This window comes from Tenrec ecaudatus, chromosome 2 (genome assembly GCF_050624435.1).
Source record: "Tenrec ecaudatus isolate mTenEca1 chromosome 2, mTenEca1.hap1, whole genome shotgun sequence".
In the NCBI taxonomy this organism is placed as follows: Eukaryota; Metazoa; Chordata; class Mammalia; order Afrosoricida; family Tenrecidae; genus Tenrec; species Tenrec ecaudatus.
The window spans coordinates 150,275,302-150,298,540 of NC_134531.1; the positions used below are offsets into that span (position 1 = coordinate 150,275,302).

Genomic DNA, 23,239 nt, shown 5'->3' on the forward strand with positions numbered 1-23,239 from the left:
CGGGGGGGGGGGGGGGGGGGGGGGGAGGATGGATAGGAACAGTGCTGTTCCACTGTGGAGAGATCTCTATCATAAAGAAAACCACTTAGTGGGGGAAGAAAAAGTGAAACCTAAAGTTACTTCTAAAAGATGGGCATAGAAAAGCATGTTGTATTAAAATAAGAGGATGCTCAACAAATCTTTAATGAGTTGACTTAAATTTGTGAAAGGTTGAATCATCTGACCTTGTCCATTCAAGAATTTTTCAAGGGGTACAAAAGCATACACCTCAAAAGATATTGCAGGTTGAGTTCCACACAAGCACAATAAAGCACACATTATAAAATAACGCAAGTCACATACATTTTTGTATGTGTATCTCATGCATATAAAAGTTACGTTCACACTATACTGTAGTCAATTAAGTGTACAGGAGCATTAAGTAAAAGCCTGAAATACTATAGAGAATTACCAAAATATGACACATGAAATGAGCGTGTGATGCTGGAAAATATGGCGCCAACAAATTGGCTCAACACAGTATTGCCACAGACCTTCAATCAGTAAAATAAAGGTTGAGCCTGTGAAGAGCAGTAAGTCAAAGCACAATAAAACAAGGTGTACCTATAATAAACATAGATACACATATAAACAACTGTTTGAAAATCTGCAAGAAAGTCCTTTTAATTGTTGAGATTTGATTCATACCGAATCGTAGATAATCACTTTCTCAAAAAGGTCCTTCTAGTGGTTGGTAGAACCTCTGTACTCTAATTGAACATTCAAAGACATCATGTTCTCTTGAAGAAGACCCCAAGGAGATGAGGTAGGGTAAGCAGCTCACTTGCTGAAACCCTGGGCAGTGCTTTCCTTCACAGTTCTCCTGTGTGACCGTGAGCTCCTGAACGACTCGAGTAGTGGAGGGAAGAGTGGTTCTGCACAGAAGAAGCTGTGTGGGAAGGTGCAGCAGACAATGAACAAAGAGGAGCAGCACTCCCAACACAACCTCATCGCACATGCACTTTCTCTCTCTCTTAAAACCTATGGCCAAAGGTGAACCTGACAGTTATTCCAGAGGTTCGTGTCCACTAACTTAACTCTGAAAGTTACGATTGTTATAAAGCCACTTTTTGACGCCTACCAAGTGATGAGACGGGTGTGGTACAGCGTTCGGAAACAGAAACCTCTCTGATTAAGGCACTGTCTCATCCCAGCCACGTCACTAAAAATAACAGCTAACATTCCATGGGTGCTTTCTACATGCCAGACACCATGCTATCCAGACTCCATGCGTCACCTCATTGTGCCCATTTTACACATGAGGCTACTGAGGGTTGACAGGGGTGTGACCTTAGACAAGGTCATCGCAGCTGTTAAAAGCAGTCAGATTCCTTCCCAGGGAATCTGAGCGTAGAGTCCTACTTCTTACTTGCTGCACTGCACAGACTGTTCTCAGCCTTAGTTTCTTCACACGAAAAGAGGGCAGGAGACATCAAGAGTGGCTCCACAGTTGGGATTCTCTGGTAGTGACAGAAGCAGCCTCTTTTACTGATAGATATTTTTGGTGTAGTGATGAGGACTGGCATTTTTTTCCCCAAAAAAGAAATGTCCCTTTGGTATAATGCTAACATTAATCATTTATTTCTCTGCTTCTACACACCGATACAGAAATGATGAGGCTAATTTGGGAAATAAGTCTATTGCCCACAAGCAGCCAGTTCCCCATCTCTCAGCAAAAGTCTGGCCACCCTTTGACCTCTGTGCACAATTACAGAGAAATGTCGAAGGCAAGAAGAAAGAGGTAGGAGAGAAAGAAAAGGGAAAAAAAATGGAGGTAGGTTAAGTAACATTTTTAGGATATAATTTGACTGAAGGCAATGAAGACATGTTATTTAGGTAAAATCTGAGGGAAAAGTGCTAAATAAAATAAGCTAAAACACAGACAATCCCAGAAATGCCCACAGGCATACAGATATGCTTTCTTGGGTAAGACAGACAAGGGTACTTGCTAGTTGTCATTGAGTTAATTCCAACTCGTTAGGAACAGGGTGGATGTACACGCTTTGTGCATGACCTGAATCTTCTGAGTGGTTTCTGAGTGGTTATGTGGCTACTTGCCTTGTATCCTTTGGCTTATGAATTGTGGTGGGAAGGAGGAGGGAAAAGGGAAAACTAGAAAAGCAATTAGGAGACTACAAAAATGATAAGAGTTAAAAACTAGGTGTGACCAGTTTTTTTCTGAAGCGCTTAATTAGCTCCTCAGGCACCCGAAACACAATTCTTTCTTGGCTCCCAGCCTCTGTCCCTTCCTTCTGAATGTGCTTCTTAATATCCACGGTAGTGCCTTAAGCTAAATATCAAAGATTACGCTTTCAAGCTCAGAGGTTTCTTTTTACCTTTAAAAAAGGATAAGCTGATCATTAGTTATTACTACTGTTCTATTTCGGATTTCATTAATTTCTCGGGCTTAGATTTTTTTTTTTTTGAGAATGTTTTCAGTGGGTTGATTTCAACAACACTCATACTTAGGAAGTTCTGTTGCTTCTCTTCTCCCTTATTTGGCTTCACAGGGTGCGCTATTCTTTCCATCGCACTCTAAGATTGCTGTCTCCCAATGCTCCAGCTCCTCATTGTCATCTGTGGCTGCTCCCTCTGGATGCCTTCCAGAGCAGCCCTGTCCCTGGTCCTCCCTTTCCCCCTGAACACTAAGCAGTTCATTCTTAAATGACCTCCTCTGATTTTCTTGGGTTAGCTAATACCTACCTATACTTTACATTTTCTTTTCTCTGAATGCTTTTGCCACAGAGCAAGCTGAAGTCACCTAAAAGAAGAGGCAACCATCCCACTAACCTTTTGAATTGCTGCTCCACACTACAGGGAGTAGTAAGTCAAAACTACACAGAAAATTAGATTCACAAATTTAAAAGACAAGGAAGTTCAAGAAAGATACTATGGAAATTCAGGAAAAACATTTTTTTGTAGCTGCCTCTCCTAACTTGGAGTATTCACAGAGTACATGCACACTTTCAAATAGATATAGAGATATAAATAGATATAAAAGGGAAAATTGATTTCTTGTCTCAGTTTCTGGTTAAGTCAATAAAATGCACACTTTAGACACATACGCTAGAATTACCGCAATCGTTATAAAAGTGAAAAACATGAAAACGCTTCTGCTATGAAGTGTTCTAGCCTGAAATCTCTCCATAAGTTACACTACCACTGTGAACAAGATAAAAACACAAAACAGAACCTCAAATCCTTCCTTTTACAAGCTCGGTGTACCCTAATTTATTCTACGGCAAACGTACCAGAGGTTCCCCAAGAAACCGTGAAATGCATTCATTTCAAAGTCTTAGAACAAATTTAAAAGCTAACAACACTTGAAGTTCATTTTTTAGATATCTCTTTTCTTAAATATGAGCACTTGTAAGTACTAAGACTGATTTCCTACCTGGGGAAGACAGTGATAGTATTCAGTCTGCTGACATTTCCTCTGTTGAGAAAGAATAGTAATAATACACTGCTAAACAACTTCTTATGCCTTTATTTTGTTTATTCATGTTTTCATGATGTATCTGTTATGCTCTTACTATGTCCGGAGACTGGTCTGGGTGTTGGGGTAGAGTAGAAAAACAGTGCTTTACTGGAGCTTCATCCCACTAGGGGAGCATATAGGCACACATAAACAAGCAGATAAATGATGTCACTGTTTCACACAGAAGGTCTCTCTTGTGAAGTTGACATTTAAGTAGTGACCTACATAAAGTTAGCAAGTGGGTTATATAGACATCCGGGGGAAGAACATTCCAGTCAAAAATTCCTCAGGTTTGGGCTCATACATTGAGGAGCCTCAAAAGAAATCTAGGATTGTCCTAGAGACCAAGGACATACACAAGGTGACTAGACATCCTGGGGGCACTGTGGGGTCAGAGTTCTGTTGCTAACCCTATGGTCGGGGGTCCAAACCTGCCAGCTCTTCTAGTGAGTAAGATGAGACTATATTTCAAGTCATGGAAACCCTACTGGGGCATTATGAGTCAAAATTGATTTGGTGCTAGTGGGTTTACGGGTTGTCCTGGGTGACTAAGCCAAAACAAAATAAAATTTTTAAAAAATGGAATTTCTCCATAGAGTTTTTGAAGTTCCCTTGTATTAAAAAACCCCCCCCGAAACCAAAATCCTAGCACCTAGACTGCTCCGATACCAGGCCACGATATATGCTTGGTGATAAGAAAAAAAGCGTCTCCTACTCAACTGAAAAAATATGTCGGCCTCTAAGCCAGAGGTTCTCAACCTGGGGGTCAAGCAACCCTTTCACAGGGGTCGCCTAAGATTATATTTCCGATGGCCTTAGGAACCGTGACACCACTCCTCTGTCTGTCTCCAGGTGGATCCGCCCACATGCAGATACACCACATATGGGATCATCACCACCACACGAGGAACTGTATTAAAGGGTCACAGCATGAGGAAGGTTGAGAACCACTCACTACTTACTCTAAGCGAACGGCACAAACCAGGGGTATAGTCCAATGCTGATACAACAGAGTAGAAAATAAAGCTAAAGTTAGCAGGAAAGCACTTCACTGATGGTTCAACATCAGTCAGGCTATGATGGCTTTTTACCCCCTTTCTGTAGCAATTTAAAAAAGGGTTATAAATTACCTTTTGGTGAGAAAAAGTATTTGAGGAAACAAGCTGTTTTAAACACACACAACAAATCTGAAGTTCTTAACTCAGCTAGAAACAAAAACTCAACCAAATTCACTGTCACTGACTGACAGTGACCCTAAAGAACAGAGTAGAACTGACCTATTGGTTCGCCAAGGTTGTAAATCTTTAGGGGTGCTGAAAGCCTCATCTTTATTCCTCAGAACAGCCGCTGGGTCCCAGTGGCTGACACCTGGTGGTTAGCATGCCAAAGCATAACCCATTACAGCCAAGGAGTGCTTCTCTAAGGAAGCTCTGCTCCAGAGAGCTTCAGTACTCACAGGACGATTGCAAAAGGTATCTTATGTTTAATGCCATTGCATGCCTCTGCATGATTTTAAAGACTAGGATACATTCCAACCCCAGCATTTATGAACAATAAGATGACTAAATATAGAAAATAGTAGTGACGACTAAAATTCATCTGAATTTTTAAAGTTACTTTTTGACTGTTACAGAAGATTTATTTGCAGATAACAATAAAAGTGTAAATTTTATGATAGCTGTAACTCTGTTAAACTACTTAATAGCCATAATCTTTACGTACTTGAGTTGTTCTTGCCGTACTTATTATCAGATGGTTATTCACAGCCATCTGCTATCACCAAATTTCCTTCAAGCCCAAAGCAAAGGCTCATAAGGACTATGAGAAAAAAATTAGAAACAGAGGTAAATAATGCCAACTTTTTCTGTAGTGTGTCAAGAAAAGGAAATATGTCAGGTGTTAACATAAAGTTCCTTGGCAAATACAGACCAGCACTTACCCAACTAGCCTAATCTATTTCAGATTGGTCCCCCTGGGAGGCTCGGCACATATCCCAAGATATTCACAGCCCTTTTAAACATCTTCTTTAGAAAGATTTACTTTTTGTTTTTTTTTTTAATACCCAAATCCAAGCCTTTCGGTTCAATCCCAACTCACAGAGACCCTACAGGAGAGTAGGCTGTACTCTTTATGACTCAAATGTCACAGCTTTCTGCTCCAGAGAAACTGGTGGATCCAAACTGCTGACGTTCTGGTTAGCAGCTGAGTGCTTAACCACTATGCCCCGTGCTCCTTTCTTTCAAATTGCCTTCAACAAAAACAAATATCCTAAATCTTTGCAACGTGTTGAAATATGTTGCCACACAAATAAGGACGGCAACCAAGCTAAGAGGAAAACGACGTTTCCTATTAATCAAGAACATTTAGCTGTTACTATAATATAACGTAAAGAGCCCTGGAGGTGGCGCCCTGGCTAAGTGTTGGGCTGATAGCTGAAAGGCCAGTAGTTCAAATCCATCAGCTACTCTGCAGAAAGATAAGGAAGGGAGTCTGCTTTGGTAAAGATTTATAGCCTAAAAAATATAAAAATAACCTAACCTCTGTCAACCTGTTCTACTGTGCATGATAGGTTTGCTATGAGTTGGACTCTACTTGAAGGTCACAGAATTGACTGCTTTAGTATAATGAGTCCAATTTTCTTTTATGGTTTACAAGCCACCTGTGGTTCTGATGGCAATTCCAAAAGAGGAAAAATATGCATAGCCTCTCAGGGTGAAGAGTTAGAAATGTAACATTCATTATGACATTTTTATGTAAAAGAAAGAAATATCATTATTTTATAGATATTTTGTCCTTATAAATCCAGGATTCCAGATAACTAATTTCACATAAAGAGCTTAACTTTTAAAGTTTCCCTTTAAAAACACTCCCTGCAAACTTAATAAGTTATGTTTTACACATTGGTATGCTTACCAATTTATACTGCTAAACCTTATTTCTGTACATGATTCTTTTTTTAAAAAAGTATGCACGTATTTAACCCATCAAATTTGTTTAACTGCAACAGTTTTCACCCACTTGGAAAAAAAAGAAAAAAATTAGTGGATGAGCCAAATTTTATAATCCTCCCAAATGTATGCATTTAGGAAATCTTTGGTATCCAGTAGTCATAAAACCAGAAGTTATTTTTCACACAGCATGGCTATCTAAATGCAAAACAATGTCAAAATTGATAACATAATTCTCATTTTCAGATTAAGATTTCTCAATAACTAGAAATCTGTCCTATTTTGTTGTTTACAAATATTAGACAACAGCACAGATAGTGGATAATCTACCATTTGATAATAAAAAGACCAACAATTTGGTCAAAGTTATCGGCGTGGCTACCAAAGGTAGACGGTACGTCTAGTAGAAGCAACCAATTCTATTGAAATGCTTTGTTGAAGGAGCCTAAGGAAATACCAACCTTGATAAGATTTCACTGTTAGAATAATTCCCTTGGCACTAAGGACTTTTACGTACAGCAGTCTTTATGAAACTGGGAGCCAGAGCCCTGCGGTAGCTACACGTACTAGACACTGGAGAATTCTTAGTGCTTGGTGAGGAGGACACGCCCACACCACAGCCAGCACTGCCCTAATGGACCTAGCGAGGAGGCTGAGGCTGGCTCGAGCTGAGTAGTCTTGGCAGAGCTTCCAAAATTCCACCTTGCATTTTTATAATGCTTTTTAATTTTCAAAGTAAACACAGATGCACAAATCCTGCCAGGCAAAAAGCTGGGTGTTATCACTGTTTTACAGAAGTTGGAACTGCGACAGAAAGCAGTAAGTGACTAAACAAATCTATACAGGATTGCCCAGGCTTGGCCTCACTTTTCCTTTATAAATGAGTCTAACGTTGCACTATTGACAAATAGGTGCTAAAGGACCCATGAGGCACACACAAAAAAATTGTGAGTATTTCCCTTCAGATTAAGTTTTACTGGCATTCTGTTCTTTTCCTCTTTCAATGTCTCAAAAAACTTTCCACCTGTAAAATGAAAGATCATCTGCCGCTGTCCTATTCAAGTATTTCCAGAATCAGGAACTTGACATAGAAACAAAAATAAAAATCCTTATAGCATTCTTAAGACGTTCAACTGAGATAACTGCATGCAAGGTACCTCAGCAAAGTGCTGCTACAAGTACCCAGGCCCACAGCCATCAAGTTCATTCCAACTCATAGTGACCATGTAGGACTGAGTCTAACTGCCCCTTTGCGTTTCCAGAGCCGGTGGGTTTGAAGCACCAACCTTGCAGTTAGCAGTCCCACACTTACCTAAGTGCACCTGCAGGGATCTTTTTAGTGCTTACAGAAGCAGGCTGTGACATCTTTTCCCTGCAGAGCAGCTGGGGCGGCAGGGGGGTTGGGGGGCTGTGGTGTGTGTGTTGCTGGATCACTGATTTTTCAGTTGGGAGCGTAGTACTTAACCACTATACCACTAGGGCCAGTGTCACATAATCATTATGGGGGGGGGGAGGGGACTTAAAATTTAAAGTAAAGAACATACTCCCTGCCATCAAGTCAGTTCTAGCTCACAGAGACTACACAGGACAGACTAGAACTGCCTCTGCTGTGGGTTTCTGAGACTGTAACTACTGAAATATAAAGCTCCTCTTTCAGGAAAGAATATGGACCTGTGTATTATTAAAATCTAGACAAGTCCAAAAACCTTGGCTACTCTGTGTCCACGATCTATTTTTTCCAGCCTCTAGAAGCGGCCTAGAATTTATGAGAAAATTGCTCTAAGCGTCTCACTGCCATCCCTGACTCATAGCTACAAACCCAGTCTTTCTCCCAAGGAGTAGCTGGTGGTTTAGAGTGGCTGACCATGTGGATCTCAGCCCAATACTTAACCACCCCACCAGGCACTTTCGAAAACCAAGGATTAGTATATTCAACTTGCTGCACTAACTCACTCTGTGACCTTGCTCTAGCTATTTCCATAGGGCTCATTCCTTCATCTCAAATATGGGGGTGGGCGGTGAGGAGCTCTCAAATAGCATGGATCGAAATGACTGTGAGAACTCGTGGGCTCTATTAAGAGCAGTATGTACACAATACCTTTACTTGTCGGTAAAAGGAGCTCTGGTGGCATAATGATTCCACATTGGGCTAAGCTCACGGTCTGTAGTTTGAAACCACCAGCCACTTGTCAGAGAGAGATGGGGCAGAACTACAGTCCTGGAAACTCACGAGCAGTTTCACCCTGTGCTACAAGGTCACTGTGAGTTGACACGGACTCAATGGCAATCAGTTTGGTTTATTTTATTGTTTTAACAGTTTGGTGTCTTGGTTGTTGGCTAAAACCAACTACATTATTTTAAACCATTTTCTTATGAATATACTAAATCTGGGTTTCTTCTTTGTCTTATTTTGGAAAAATAATCAAGAAACTGTATATCATTCTCTACCCCAACTGTGTTTCTTCACTAAAGGTAGTGGCAAAGAGGATTATAGATTCCCCTGCTCTTCAATGTGGGTGTACACACACACACACACACACACACACACACACACACACGTTGGAAGCAATGCAAAACAATTCAATTTCCTATAAAGAGATTATATGTTATTCTAAATATCTGATTACTTAAAGTTGTACATTGAGGAAAATATAGTTGTAGATTGGATCAACCATCTTAGAACCCAGCAGGTCTCCCGGGTTTTAGCACAGTGTAGATTGTTTCTACTCTTGAGTAACTAAGTTGAGTGGAAGAGATGAGAGTGGATAGAAACGCACCAAAAATTGCAATATAAACCGTCTTAGAAGGGAGTGCTTATCCACAGAAACTCAAAAGATTTCCAAAGGAATGAAAAAGATTGCTGCAATAAAAGAAAAACCATATGTACAACACAGCCAAACCAAAGACCACACCCACTGCCATGGAGTCCAATGCTGATTCATACTGACCCTGTGGGTTTCTGAAAGTGTGATTTTTATTACAGTAGAAAGTCGTATCTTTCTCCCGCAAAGCGGCTGGTCGTTTTGAACTGCTGACCCACGTGCAGCCCTGGGTGTAGCCGAGCTTTAATGTTCAAATGTGATGAGCAGATGCTCATAAGTTACTGCACTGTCCCAATCCACATGAGATAAATCACATACAAAACTGGATGTCATTTCATAATAGTTTTCAAAATTTGGCTATTAAATATACTTTCATAATAGCCATGACTGAACATTATTGTGGAAAATTATGAAATCAACTAGAATAAAGGCTAATTTTATTACAAAAATAAATGAGCTGACATTTATCACAATAAGCTATATGTCCCAAACACTTCAAACTCTTGAAATTATGAATCACAAAATATGGAAATTTAAGATATATGCTACATATCTTCGACTAACTCTATCATCACATTTCTTCTCCCGATATATACTTTTTATTTTTGGTGCCTGACAGTCTGAATGAAAATTTAATTCTGAAATATGAGGTATTTTCACGAAACTTGCTACATCACAGACAAGTGGAAGCACCTCCAGGTACATCTGAACTCTCGGTTAACTGCTAAGGGTGTGACTGTTTACAACACCCGGGACCGCATAGCTTTCTTCAGGCCCTCCACTGCAGTTCTCAACCTGTGGGTCGCGACCCCTTTGGGGGGGTGGCTGAACGGCCCTTTCACAGGGGTCACCCGATTCATAGCAGTAGCAAAATTACAGTTATGAAGTAGCAATGGAAATAATTTTATGGTTGGAAGGGGGGGGGTCACCACAACATGAGGAACTGTATTAAAGGGTCGCAGCATGAGGAAGGTTGAGAACCACTGTCATACACTATTAATCTTGTTGAAACTTGCTGCATGAGAGAAAACATTTTAAAGCATGCAGAATGAATACTCAGGTTACTCTGAGAATAGAGGTTTAATCATGCAGCTCTACCAGGGCAGATCAATAATATTTAAAGTAGCCCAGAGATAAAATTAGGGGATGACATACTTCTACTCAGGAAAATTTCCTTTAAGGATTACAGTGCAATACACAATCCAACCAAACCCATCACAGTCAACTCTGACTCAGCGACCCTGTGCGACAGTGTAGAACTGCCACATCGGTTCCAAGGCTACCCGTCTTTACAGAAGCCAACTGCCACGTCTTTCTCCTAAGGAGTGGCTGGAGGGCTCGATTCACTGACATTTCAGTGAGCAGCCAAGCACTTTTAACAAGTGCACCATTAGGGATCCTATACTACAATAGAAATAGCTTTAATTACTGACTAACACTTCCAGAATTCCAGAATTTATTCTACATATGTATTAAGTAAGTTAATTTCCTCAATATTCCAGAAGAAAAATACACAACCTATGGAAATATATTGCTAAGAGCTGCACTTCAGTCAGATGACAATATATACAAGAAAATATAAAGTTACAACAACATAAGGCACATCATTACAGCAATGATATTTCACTCATTATATTTTCAATAATTACATAGCAGTTTAAGTTTTGAAATAGGACATGTATGTATATGCCCCTTAAGCTGAAATGACCTTTCTTTAAAAAAGCAGAAACTAAAATGCTCCTTCTAACCTCTGGTAATAAACATAGCAAAAGACAACAACAAAATTCTATAAATGGTTAGGAATTTCCTTGTCACAATTAGCTTTAGATTTCTACCTCAAACGAAAGAAACAGAATTGGAATCCTGGTTGGTGCAGGACATAAACATAGCCTGAAATTTTCTCTATTCTCACCCCTCTCAATTCATGTCAGCTAATCCAAATAGTTGGTCTTTAGAATGTTTCTTGATAGTGCCACACATATCTTGCCCCAGGTCAACAGATTACTCTCTACTGCTCCACTCCCTCTTCTCCAACATTAGTTCCACTAGAAACTGCAGTTTCCATGGCATTTATGATGGGCATTGAGAAATAAGACAACCTGTCAAAGTAATTATATCTGCTGGTTGAGATAATTGTCTACAACCAATTGTGAACTAATATAAAGTTGTTATTTTCTGAGATGTACTGTAATATATAAACTTAAAGGGGGGTGGGGGGGAACGGGACCCAACACACTATTAAAATTCACATCCAAACCCAACTGTCATGGACTGAACTGTGTCTCCTCAAATGTATTAAATTGGTAGGCCATGATTCTTTGCACTTCTGTGGCTGTCTTCTATTTGGTGAGCTCATACAGTTCTCCTATTTGTGACAAATCCTAATTTGTTTGTTGTTAATGAGGCAGGATTAAGTTCTGTTAGGAGCTGGTTGTGTTTATGTTAATGAGGTAGGATAATGTTTAATCTATGGGGTAGGTTATATAGTGAGTTATTCTCTTTTGAGATACACACAAGCTAACAGAAATAGAGAGGTACTACTACCAAGAAAGAACTTGGAGCAGGGCTTGTCTTTTGGACCTGGAGGTTCTGAACCAGGGGAAGGAACCAGGATACAAGGAGATGGCCAATGATCACCAGGACCAGATGCTGAAAGGACACCAGGACTTTCCTTCCCTAAAGCTAGCAAGCCTGAATTTGAACTTCTAGTCTCCAAAACTTTTGAGAGACTACAATTCAGTTTATTAAAGTCAACTACTTGGGCTATTTCTCTTTTTGGGGGGCTATTTCTCTTATAGCAGCACCCACTGCCATGAATCAATGCCCACTTGCTGCAACCCTATAGGAGAAGACAGAGCAGCCCCTGTGGTTTGCAAGATTGTAACTCTTTACTGGAGGACAACCACCCATGTTTCCCCCTCCGTGCTGACAGGTGGTTTTGAACTCGTGACCTTGCGGTTAGCAGTCCAACTTGAAATCACTGAACACTGGGCTCCCTTTTAGTAGCACTAGGACAACTCAGATACCATGATCACTCAACAATTCAAAGAGAAAGGATTCATTTAGTGGATAGATGTGTTTTTAGACTAGAAGTTCTCCGTAGGAATATTTTTTATTTTTCTGAGAAATACAGAGTCCAAGGAGAACAAGTCAGAAGAAAAAGGCAGTTGCCTCTGGGCTACAGAAAAGGTGAGCATAAGCTTTTAAACTCTTCTGTAAAGGTCACCAAGTAATTGATTCCGTTTTCCAGTTATACCTTAATTCAACATAAGTACTTCTAGAAAACTCTCTGTATAAGAGGAGTCACCTATACATAGTTCCAATGACTCAGAAATACATAAGCAAGGGTCCATTAATTTGGCACATACCTGTCAGTACTACATACACAATTACTTTTGATGGAAATATTACCAGATGTCCTCAGAAGGGCACACTCTGCAGAACCAACCTTATTTTGCCTAATTAAAACACCTTTTTGCCTATTTAATATACCCAGATAGATAATAACACATAATGAGAACTCGCTACCAATTAAAACTAGGTGTAGTCTTTAAGAAAATATGTGTAAGCTTTAAACATTATGTCCCAGATCTATTCTAAATCTATGTAAATTAAGAATTCTAGGCAGAAGTAGGCTATGTAAATCACCTGTAAGCCAGAGTAGACTTAAAATTTATATAACCAACCAATTAATACAGATGCTCTGGCTTTTACATTAGACACTCAAACTAAAATAAACTCTGGTTGATCCAGCTCTTCACTAAGATATCAACCCAAGTTTATTTTAGTATGAAGCCTGCTGCTAACAGTTAAATTAAAATCTTGCCTTTTGAGGTAGAGGGAGGAGGCGATTTCAAAAAGTTTGGAACAAAGGAACTAAATAATGGAATTTTCCCACAAAATTTTTGAAGCTCCCCTCTTATCAATATATTTTACATTTAACTTTTAAGGTATGTCTTTGAATCCAAGTTTTCATAAAATGCACAAATATTCAATTCTTAAAGTGGTCTCATTAAGTAACACTAATAAACAAACCAAAAGATTCTGAATGCTAAGTATGCTACCCTTTATAAAAATGTAATGCTCTAATCACAGAAATATGAGAGGAAGTAATTTCAAAAGACGTGGCCACATGCTAGTCACACATTTCTGTCTCACAGAGTCATTCCATACTAAACTGAGATACCTGAATATGCAGTGTGTTCTGTCTTATGGTTTGCTTTCCTCCCTTTTACTAATAAGATACCCATAAAGAAGTACCGGATTTAAAAAAAAGGAGAGAAAAAGTACCTTACACGACCATAGAGCAAGAAATAGGAGGCGGACTTAAAAATGTTTACGGAAGAAGGGAATTAAAAGATAATGAGTATTGTCTATGAACTTTTCGATGCCAGTCATAAATAAGTACCCATGAAAAACTCTCCTTCAATATTCAAAAATCACTTTATATGAGTGACGCTCAGAAACCTTCAATCTAAGGGACATTGAAACAACCACTGCTGGACCTCTTGGATGGAGAGGAAAACAGAAGCTTGTCTAATAAAAGCAGTATAAGTCGTAATATAAAATTTCTTTATGGCTCCCTCCATTTCTGAGAGAAAGCATTCAATAGGAGGCTAATTTTCGAAAAATGGTTAGGGCAGAATTTGCTTTCCTCATCCTGTGTTTATAGAGGTCTTCTTTTCCATTACCTTCATAAAGTTAAAAACAGACACAATAATGAGAGATGTTATATCTGCACAAATTTTAGTTGCTCCATTAAATGCCATTCATCACAGTGCTACACTGCACTTAGGACTGAGTTTACAAGTTCATCTTGCATCCCACCTCTCCATTACTCCCCTCCCCTTAGAGGGCAGTCAACTTTTTAACAGGAAAAGTCTCAACACAGTCATTTAACAAAATAAAAACTCTACCTCCAACTGAAACCATTTACTTCTTTGAGCTGTCTCTGCAACAGTTTCACCATCAATAAAATGAAGTGAAACAATGCTGAATATAAATTTATCCAAAAATGTGCTTTTATGAATGTGACAAGTTTATGGTAAACCTGACTTCAGTATTTAAAAGCATATTAAAGTAGAATGGCTAGTTCGTTTAATTAGAGGAGGAGTTTTAGCAGTAATAGATAGATTTATTTTATTACCCATAAGTCAAAGCCTTAAAACCCGCTTTACTCATTTTACAATCCAGTATAACTGGGCATCGCGGTGCACTGACACAGCTGAAGCAGTCCTCTTCCCCCAACGCAACAGGCTTTTGTTGCTGCCCTACTTGTTTTGAGAAACAGCAATGGAAGATGTAATTTTTATAAGTCAGACATATTATAACTGATTTTTTTTATTTAAAAAGAATGCCAGTGGGGTTATTCATAACATTTAATAATTTTTCTTTCTTAAATCAGAAGGTGAGTTTTCAGTCCAGCTGTGCTCTCAACAGGTGAATCACTAAGGATCACTGGTCATGGCTAACATTTGGCTAGAGTCAAGCAACATAGAAAACAACCAATTGGACTTACATGGATTGCATTGTTATTTGGAAACAAAAGACTAATTCAGTGATGAGCAGAAAACACTGTGTCCATTTATTTGGAATAAGCTTTGTTCTGAGCAATCAAGGGTTCCCAATACTAAATTTCTGAATGTCATATGCTATAACATTTTCAAACATTATTAAGTAATCCTGTATAAGACATTAATACCTGTTCTTTAGGACGCAGACTAGATTATAATTCCAAATCACACATCGGCATAAGAAATAATTTCATTTGACAGTAAAGGATTTCTAAAGAGCCACATCAGTATTGCTTTGCTTAGTTTCATACGCTGTTATGAGGCTCCAATTTAAAACATGTGAAGACACTTCATGTGTCAAAGTACTATAAAGGTTAAAAGCATAAAAATGAAAATGATCTTCAATGACTTAAAGGTAATTATGTTCATCTAAGATTCAAGCTCCATAGCCCAGATTTTATAGAGCTTAGTAGAAGTTTATAGTGAATGGCAAGTGATATGTCTCATTTTTCTTATAGTAAAATAAATGAAAGCAATACCATGGTGATTATCAGGACAACATGCATTCATAAGCCCATAGTGTTTTCTAAGATGCATTATTTTTCTTTGGACGGTATACTGTTTTTTACAAATCAGTTTAATAGTGTCCTACAGACGGCTTAATCATGTTATCTACACTTGCTCTTTTAAGAGAACCAAACACATTCAACTATGAATTCCATTGACAAATGGTTTAAAAATGAAAATAATAAAATGCAGCATATCTTTTAACATTTAAAGCAAAACTGTTGTTGTTCTTCCCCACCCGCCCCAAAGCAAGATTGTTTATGCAACAGAACATCCCAATCTCCAAATTAAATACATTGTAAACCTTCAATTCAGAAAAAGAATACAAAGTTTTATTTATGTAGATCAGTAGGTAGTTTAGTTTTCACATGTCTTTATAATCTAAAGGTTTTTTGTTGCTGTTTGAGAGGAAATAAGTCTTTTTGATTTTTTGTTGCTGTTTGAGAGGAAATAAGTCTTTTTGAACATTGTAGAAGTCTAATATTTTTTTTTCACTCAACAAGAAAAATATACTGTTTAGAGAGGAACGGAGCGACCTTAGTGTTAGGGTTATTCTAGAGTGATTTAAGTAATCCACAATGACTAGTTAATGGGAACAATGAACATCACTTAAAAAACAGAGCTAACCAGTTATGTACAAATATATCATTGTGTTTAGTATGTCTTCATTCAAAAAGCCGCTCATTAATCAATGTCGGTCTCCAATTCATGTTTATTTTTTCCTTGAAACCTACAATGGATATACGGTCCAACATTCATCTGAATAGGGAGTGGGGACAGAGGATGGGGGGCTTAACCCCCACCAACCCACCCTCTAAATGATAAGAATATTTTTTTCTGAAAATAACATTTTAATAGACTTTTCTGAGGCCAGACAGTAGCTGCCTGAATGCATATAAATGGCTGGGTCAAACAAAGGTTGGGAGAGGGAGTAGGCTTTAGACACAGAGCAGAGAGAAATCAAAAGACCGGGGAGACAAATCTAGCCATCAGTTACCTATTTGAAAACTTGCAAGAACATTTAAAAGTGGAATTTTGTTTTGTACAACACTGTAATCCTTTCCTTTCTTAAAGAGACACAGCAGACACCGTTTGTCTAATGTAGGGGGGATCCCTGAGGTCAAGCCCAGTGTCTACTGTAGTGGTTCTCAGTCTTCCTAATGCCGCAAGCCTGTAATACATGTTGTGGTGACCCCCAAACATAGCATTATTTTCGTTGCTACTTTGTAACTGTAATTTTGCTACTGTTATGAATCGGTCGACCCCTGTGAAAGGATCATTCAACCCCCAGAGGGGTCGGGATCCACAGGTTGAGAACCAATGGTCTGGCACCCTGCTCAACTTCTTCAACAGAAGGTTGATTGCTGGGCACATGTAATTTTTAACCTTTAATCTTCTGTTGCTAATGCTTCGCACAGTTTTTACATAAAATACCTGCAAGTATATGAAACTATTTTAAAATGTAAAAAACCTTCAACCATGCCAATGAGATATGAACTTCAGTATTTTTTTTGGGGGGGGGAGAAACTTGAAACAGTTATGTGCAAATTAGTCACTTCTTTCAAAAGTCCACTTAAACCTATCCACAGCAAATCAAACCGGAAAATACATACAATAAATAAAGATTCAAATCTGAGTCAATCGGTCTTAGCTTTGAGAAACAAAAAGTGTTCATCTTACCTTGAGTAGCCGTTTGAAAACAGCGAACGGGCAGAGAAGTTCAAAGTCCCCAATGAAGCCAGGTTGTCATCTCCAGATCCTTGGCACCTATTCCAGTTTTCTGATCCAACAGGAATTGGTGGAATGACATTAAAAATAGGCTTCTGATCCTGCTGTTGCGGAACGGATGCTGTATTCATGTCATAGTGGTAGATCTGTCCCCCAGAAGTACTCACACCATGAACAGAAATGGCAGATGCCTTATTACCAATGATATTTGCTCCAGGAAAGGTTGACTGACAGTAAACTGGGCCCAGTTTCTCTTGCTTAATTACCCCAGGAGTGCACAGTTCAATGAAATCTTCCTTTTCTGTTTTCACCTGGGGCAGTGGCACACTGCTGGAGCTGGATAAGTTCAGATCTCCATTATCCTTAAGTTTCGGTTTAGTGTCCGGCAAAAGGAGAGGTTTGCAGTCCTCATTTAAGTCTTCTTCTAAAAGGAATGGATCAGACTCTGCTGCCAAAGGAGAAAGCAAATAGTTTTCATCAATTAAGAGGTCTGATCTCCAAGGGCTCTCATTTGTCTCTTTACCTGGGGACCCAGAAGAAAACTCCAAATCTTGCAAAATGTCAAAGGTGCTTTGGTCTGTGGGATACAACTTCACATTGCCACCATTGGTGCCGGTCTGGCCCTTCAAATTGTGCTGTTCTGAAGACCCATCGGGGTGAGTTTGGGGAACTTCCTTTTCCGTGGGGGCAGCAGAAGCAGCAGAGGAACTCGTGGGGTTCTCTGGAACACTGGTTGACTTGTTGAGGTTTGCGATGCTTTCTTCCAGAAGCTGAAAGTCTGTTTCCCCAGAGGAAAGGCTGATTTGGCTCTGCTGTGGGAATCCTAAGTCATTTCCCATCACTTTTGTTTCAGTCTCTCCCATATACAATCCCATTGAGAGTGAAACTGCTTTGGAGAGATCTGGCTGTTGTTGCGCATTGCCTGCCGAGCCTTTTGGAAAATCAACCAAGAGTCTTTGCTGCTTGGAGTCTGACTGTGAAGCAGCAGCCAGTGAGGCTGGAGATGCAAGAACCTTCACAGTAACTCCTCCCCTTACAGTTTTATAGAAGTCCATCACATTTCCTCTCCCCCTACCACGCACACTGCTGGAGGCTTCTTCTCTACTGAGAGCATTGTTCAATGATTCTTTGGAGTCCATCAGTGAATATCAGCTACAAAAAAGAAAGGGTGGGGGACATAATAAGCTATAAAGTCACATATCTTTGTGATCAAATTAGTTAGGAAGCCCTGTTTAATCAACTTTTTTGTTAACTCCGAATCTAACTCCTTATTAACGGAAGAAGTAGTTTCCTATCTTCCAGAATAAAAAAGTCATGTCCTCAGCTCACATTCAATGTCTTACATTTAAAAGTATAATGCAGTCAATTTGCAAAGCCGAGGGCAAAATTGTAAGGGGCTGCACTAGACTGGCTGGTACCTAACAACAATAAGCTCTACTTACTCATCCTGCAACTCACAGAATGTTAATCATAGACATTATCATTCATTACATTTGATCATTCTAAAGGTTCACGTTTCAAATAGAAAAGTGTGAACATTAAATTTCCTACCTCTTTCAATCAAGGCTGTTTGGTTTCTGAGAACCAATATACACAAAACTTGGCAAATACAACTCAGAAATTCTCTATCACTACTGACTCCCAAATTTCTCTCCTACCAAGTAGTCACACATCTAAGTCTACTCATGAACCACGCAAAATTTATTTGAAACGTAGCAATGTAGATCTGCTAATCTTCCTATAGGCTGGGAAAGGCTCTCATTTTAAATTCATTTCTGACTGAAAGTGCCTAACACAGTCTCCAAATTTTGGACGAATCGAATGAAATGTGTTGTAGATAGGACAACCAAAATTGAAATTTCAGAAAAGCACAACAGAACATGTAGTACTCTCTCATTACAATTTTTGCTTACTAACTTAAATATAGCTGTCTCAGTTCTTACAACTCACAATACCATCTATATGAAGCTACATTTTTAACTGCTTAAGATCCTCATAATGAAATACTATTATATCAAATATATTTTTTCTTTCCAAATATTAAAATATCGAAAAACGAGGCGGGTGGGTGAATGAAAAACTGTAAATCTCAACCAAGGTAAAACAGCAATGAAATGTTCGGGGTCATTTTTCCTGCATTCCAAACTCGCCCCAGTGCTCAGAATGTTCTCAAGAGCGTTAGGTTGCCAGAACGTTGCTAATAATCAAGATGTTTTCAGAGGCGGGCATTTCGTAAAGCACATTTGGGACAACAAAGTAAAATCCCGCCCAATCAGAAGAAACTTTTTCCTGGGGAAGACATTAAAAAGCATTCGCTCCCCTGGCCCTCAAGGAAAGGGGACTACACTGAAGGTGGGAAGCGGAGTGGGGCTGTTGCACCCCTACGAATCTATGGGCAAATTGCTTACCCGCCCCTCCACCGCACAGATCTCTGAGCACAATCTCTGAACGCAAGGCATCAAATGGAGTCTAATGAATTTCGACGTTGCTTTTTTTGACAGCTGCCTTCCAACCCGAAACCAAAACAATACTCCACGCAAGAAAACAAAAACCGAATGGCCCTCGAGTGACAGTCACCCCGTTTCCATTGCACACCCCCCCCACCGCATCAATTGGCCCGCAAGCACCGTGCAGAGGGGTCTGCAGCGGCAGGCGGCGGCTAGCTCAGCAACTCCACACATGCAACTGGAGCGTGTCAAAAATCCGTACCACTAAGCGACCCCGGTTAAGGAGGGAGGGTCTTTTTCTAAGAGGGGGCCACCGAACCCGTGGGGCGCGGACCGGTGCCAAGCGCTCTAGCACGAACCTCTCCCGGGAGAGAAGAGCGCGGGGTTCAGCGCGAAATGCCAAAATGCGTCCAGACCTGTTGCGTCCTCCCTCCGACACGCCCCCTCGGACCCGGCCACGCAGCTCGGAGCGGCCGGCGGTCAGCCGTGCGTGCGGACTCTCACTCCCCGCACCGCGCACACGGTCGCCGCCCGCCCGCCCCGGCCGATGGGGCGCACTGGGAGCAGTGGAAATGCGCGGGTGCACAGACCGGACCCGCCGTAGCGTGTATACACACACGCACACACATGCACACACACGCGCACGGGGTGGGGGTGGGGTGTCTGGGCGTCCCCTCGACGGGAAGAGCAGGGTGGGGGGGAGGGCGGGGTTGGAACGGCGGCCAGGTCCGCAAGCCAAGGAATCGCAGGTCTGGAAAGCGGGGCAGCTGGACGGGGCTGCGCGCAGCCAGAGCTCCGGTTCCTCGCCCGGAGCCCAGCCAAGCGACGGCGGCGGAGAGGAAGAGGCCAGCGCTGTCACCCGCGCGCTGCCCTTTCGTCACCCTCGCCCGGCCCCGGCCTGCCCCCACCCCCACGCTCCCAGAGGCGAATAAAAGTTTGCGGACCCCCCACCCCCGCCCCAGGCTCGGCCGCCCCGCGCGGCCCGGGCCGCCCCCCGGGGGCAGCGCGCCCGCCCGCGCGCCCACCCGCCGGGCCCCCGCCCCAGCCCGCCGCTTACCCTGGCAGAGGCCCCGCGGCTCCCGCTGCCGTCCGCAGCCCTCACCGCAGCCGAGATAAACAACTTAGCGTGTGAAAGCGAGAGGAGGAGGAGGAGGGAAATATTTTTTTTCTAAAAGAAGGAAGTAAACAGCCGCCCCCTTTTCCATGGGCGGGGGGAGGGGAGAACCCCTCTATCAGAAAGTCTCCCCGGCCGCGGCTGACGGGGCAGCTGCTGGCGCCTCTGCGGGCTCCGCGGGCCAGGCTTCGCGGGCACGGATCCCGCTTGCCCGCGCCCCTCCACTTGGGCCGCTCCGCCGGGGGCGTCTCCGTCCACCCACTGGAGTCCGTCCCCGACGGGCGGGCGGCGACTCGGGCTCCAGTCACAGACTCGAGCTAGCAAAATGGAGGAGGAGGAGGAGGAGGAGGAGGGGAAGGAGCGCGGACTCGCGAAAGGGCCGCCCGGCCGCGGCGAGCGAGCGGGACCGAGCGGGGGGCGGGAGGGGGCGGCGCCACGGCGCGCACACACTCGCACACACGCGCGCTCCCCCTCCGCCCCCGGCGGCCGGCCGCTCCCCGCCCGGGGCCCGCGCGGCGGCGGCGGCGGCGGCGGCGAACGGTGCAACCTGTTGGCGACGCCCGGCAACTGCAGGGGCGGCCCCCGCCCCCGCGCCCGCGCCCGCGGCCTCCGCGCCGGCCCAGTCACCGGCCCCCGACGGCGCCGGCACGCCCGCGGCCCCGCTGCTCCGCGCTCACGCGCCCCGGAGAAAGAAGACGAGGCGGAGGCGGGGCGGACGGGACGCGCGACCTGCTCTTTCTGGGACGGGCGTCGGAGGGGCGCCGACTTTCCGGAGTTTCTCTTCTCCTTGCCCCTAGCCCGCCCCCGCCCCGCTCCGACCCACTCGGGAGCTCGCGCTCTCCTCGGCGGCGACAGCCAGCGCCGCCCCAGCGAGTGACAGCGGGCAGGCGCGGGAGGCGCAGGCGGGGCCCCTGGCGGAGGCGCGAGGGTGGTCTGCGGCGCCGCCCCCGCGCCGAGGTGCGCGCACTGGGTCACTTCGCACGGGGCTACGCGGTGGCGCGGGCGCCGCCGCAGCGTCTCCGCCGCGCCCGGGGCCGAGCGGCCCGACACGCCCTCGGGGGAGCCCTGGAGGCGGGGAGCGCAGGGAAGGGGGTCGGCGCGTACGTACTCTGGGCGCGGAGGGAGTCGCGTGCCCGCGGGTCCCCCACCCCCGCATCGTCCGGGCGGCGGGGTCTGCAGCCTCCGCCGCGCTCTTGCACTGGGAGAGAAGTTGCAGAGCAGAACCCACCCTCCCCCGCGCCCCGGCCGTCCCCCACCCTCTTCCCCGAGTCTGCGAGGCGGCGGCGGCGGCAGCAGCAGAAGGAGGCGCCGCCTGCCAAGTTCAACCCCCACCTCTCCCTCCTTCTCCCTCGGAGCGCCCTCACTCTTAAAGGAAGTTGCACGCCAAATGCGAAACCTCTGGCGAGCTGGATTTCTTTGCACTTTATTATTTTGAAGGGAAGCGGCGGGTGGCGAAGCCTCAAAGCAAGTTGCAGGCAAAATATTAAGTTGCTTGCTAAGCAAACCCCCACCCCAACTCCTTGACCTCTCCTCCCACCCCATCGGGGGACCCCGTCCAAGTTCCCCGCGGAGTCTCCGCCCCCGAGACCTGACATTTGCTGCGCTCGGCTCAGCGCGTCCTCCACCCCTCGGCGTTCCGAGGACCCCGGCCCCTGCACACACACCACAACGCACGCAGCTTCAAAATGTCAGCATTCAACTCCCCGCAGCTGTTCCCGTTACGCGCCTCCTCCGCACTCCGAGGGCAGCACGTGGCTCACCCCGGGGTGCGGTGTCCCCGCAGGGGGTCTCCGTCCCAGTCCCCTCCCTCGGCTCCCCTCGGCCCGACGGCGGGCTCGGTGCCGGGACGCAGCCTCCTACCTGGCGCGGCACCTAGGAGCATGCCTGCGACTTGGGTAAGGGGGGCAGTGGCGCTTCGGGATTGGGAGAGGGACGGGAACTTTTGCGCCCCCACAGGTGACAGCACTTGCCTGTTCGCGGCCGAGGCGGCGGCGGCGGCGGCAGCAGGCTCAAGCTAGTCCCCACCCGGCGCGCGGAAACAGCCGCGCGCTCTCCGTCTCTCGGGGTCGGACTCCGGCGGCCACTGCCCGGGCTCTGACATCTTGCAGAGGATTGGAGAAGCGCGCGCCGGAAGCTCCCCGCCGCCATGATGGTAAAGGAGGGTGACGCCCGCTGGGATGCCGTCCACCATCTTGACCCACGAGCTGACTCTGCGGCTGCAGACCCCGCCCTCGCCGGTGCAGCTCGGACGTGGCCCTGCGCCTTGCTGGGTGCGAAGATAAACCAGCAGGCTATCTGCAAGCCGCCTGCCGGGAGACGTTGTACGCAGGCTGCTCCAGGTGGTCGTGGTGCTGTCATCTTGGTAAAGTAAACTCAGCTGCCTGGGACGAGGAGAACCCAAGCCGCTGACAACTTCCAACACTCGACTAGTAGAATGCTTATGAAGGGCGTTGAGCAACTCTTAGCAAATCGCCCTTGAGGATACAGGACAGATGCCACTGGTTCTGTGCTCTTTTGGTTCAAGCCAACGAGAAAGAAACTTTGACCTTGGACTCTGATCATGAACACTAAATGAGTATCTAC

The 23,239-nt window shown here is 44.0% G+C and overlaps 1 protein-coding gene across 3 annotated transcripts in view; it reads right to left on the minus strand.

Annotated features, from left to right (window-relative positions):
• The window catches only part of NR3C1 (nuclear receptor subfamily 3 group C member 1), a 111,138-nt gene extending 89,351 nt beyond the window's left edge, over positions 1-21,787 (minus strand). The window contains exons 1-2 of one of the 3 annotated variants that reach the window (XM_075541760.1): positions 21,765-21,787; positions 17,048-18,247 (exon numbers count right to left, since the gene is read on the minus strand). In XM_075541760.1, the coding sequence (XP_075397875.1) occupies positions 17,048-18,234 (1,187 nt within the window). In that variant the 5' untranslated portion in view covers positions 18,235-18,247; positions 21,765-21,787. Of the gene's footprint in view, positions 1-17,047; positions 18,248-20,599; positions 21,074-21,764 lie in introns of those variants that run through there. The other 2 variants (XM_075541759.1, XM_075541761.1) reach the window with 2 other exon arrangements.
• Positions 21,788-23,239: the final 1,452 nt, after the last annotated feature.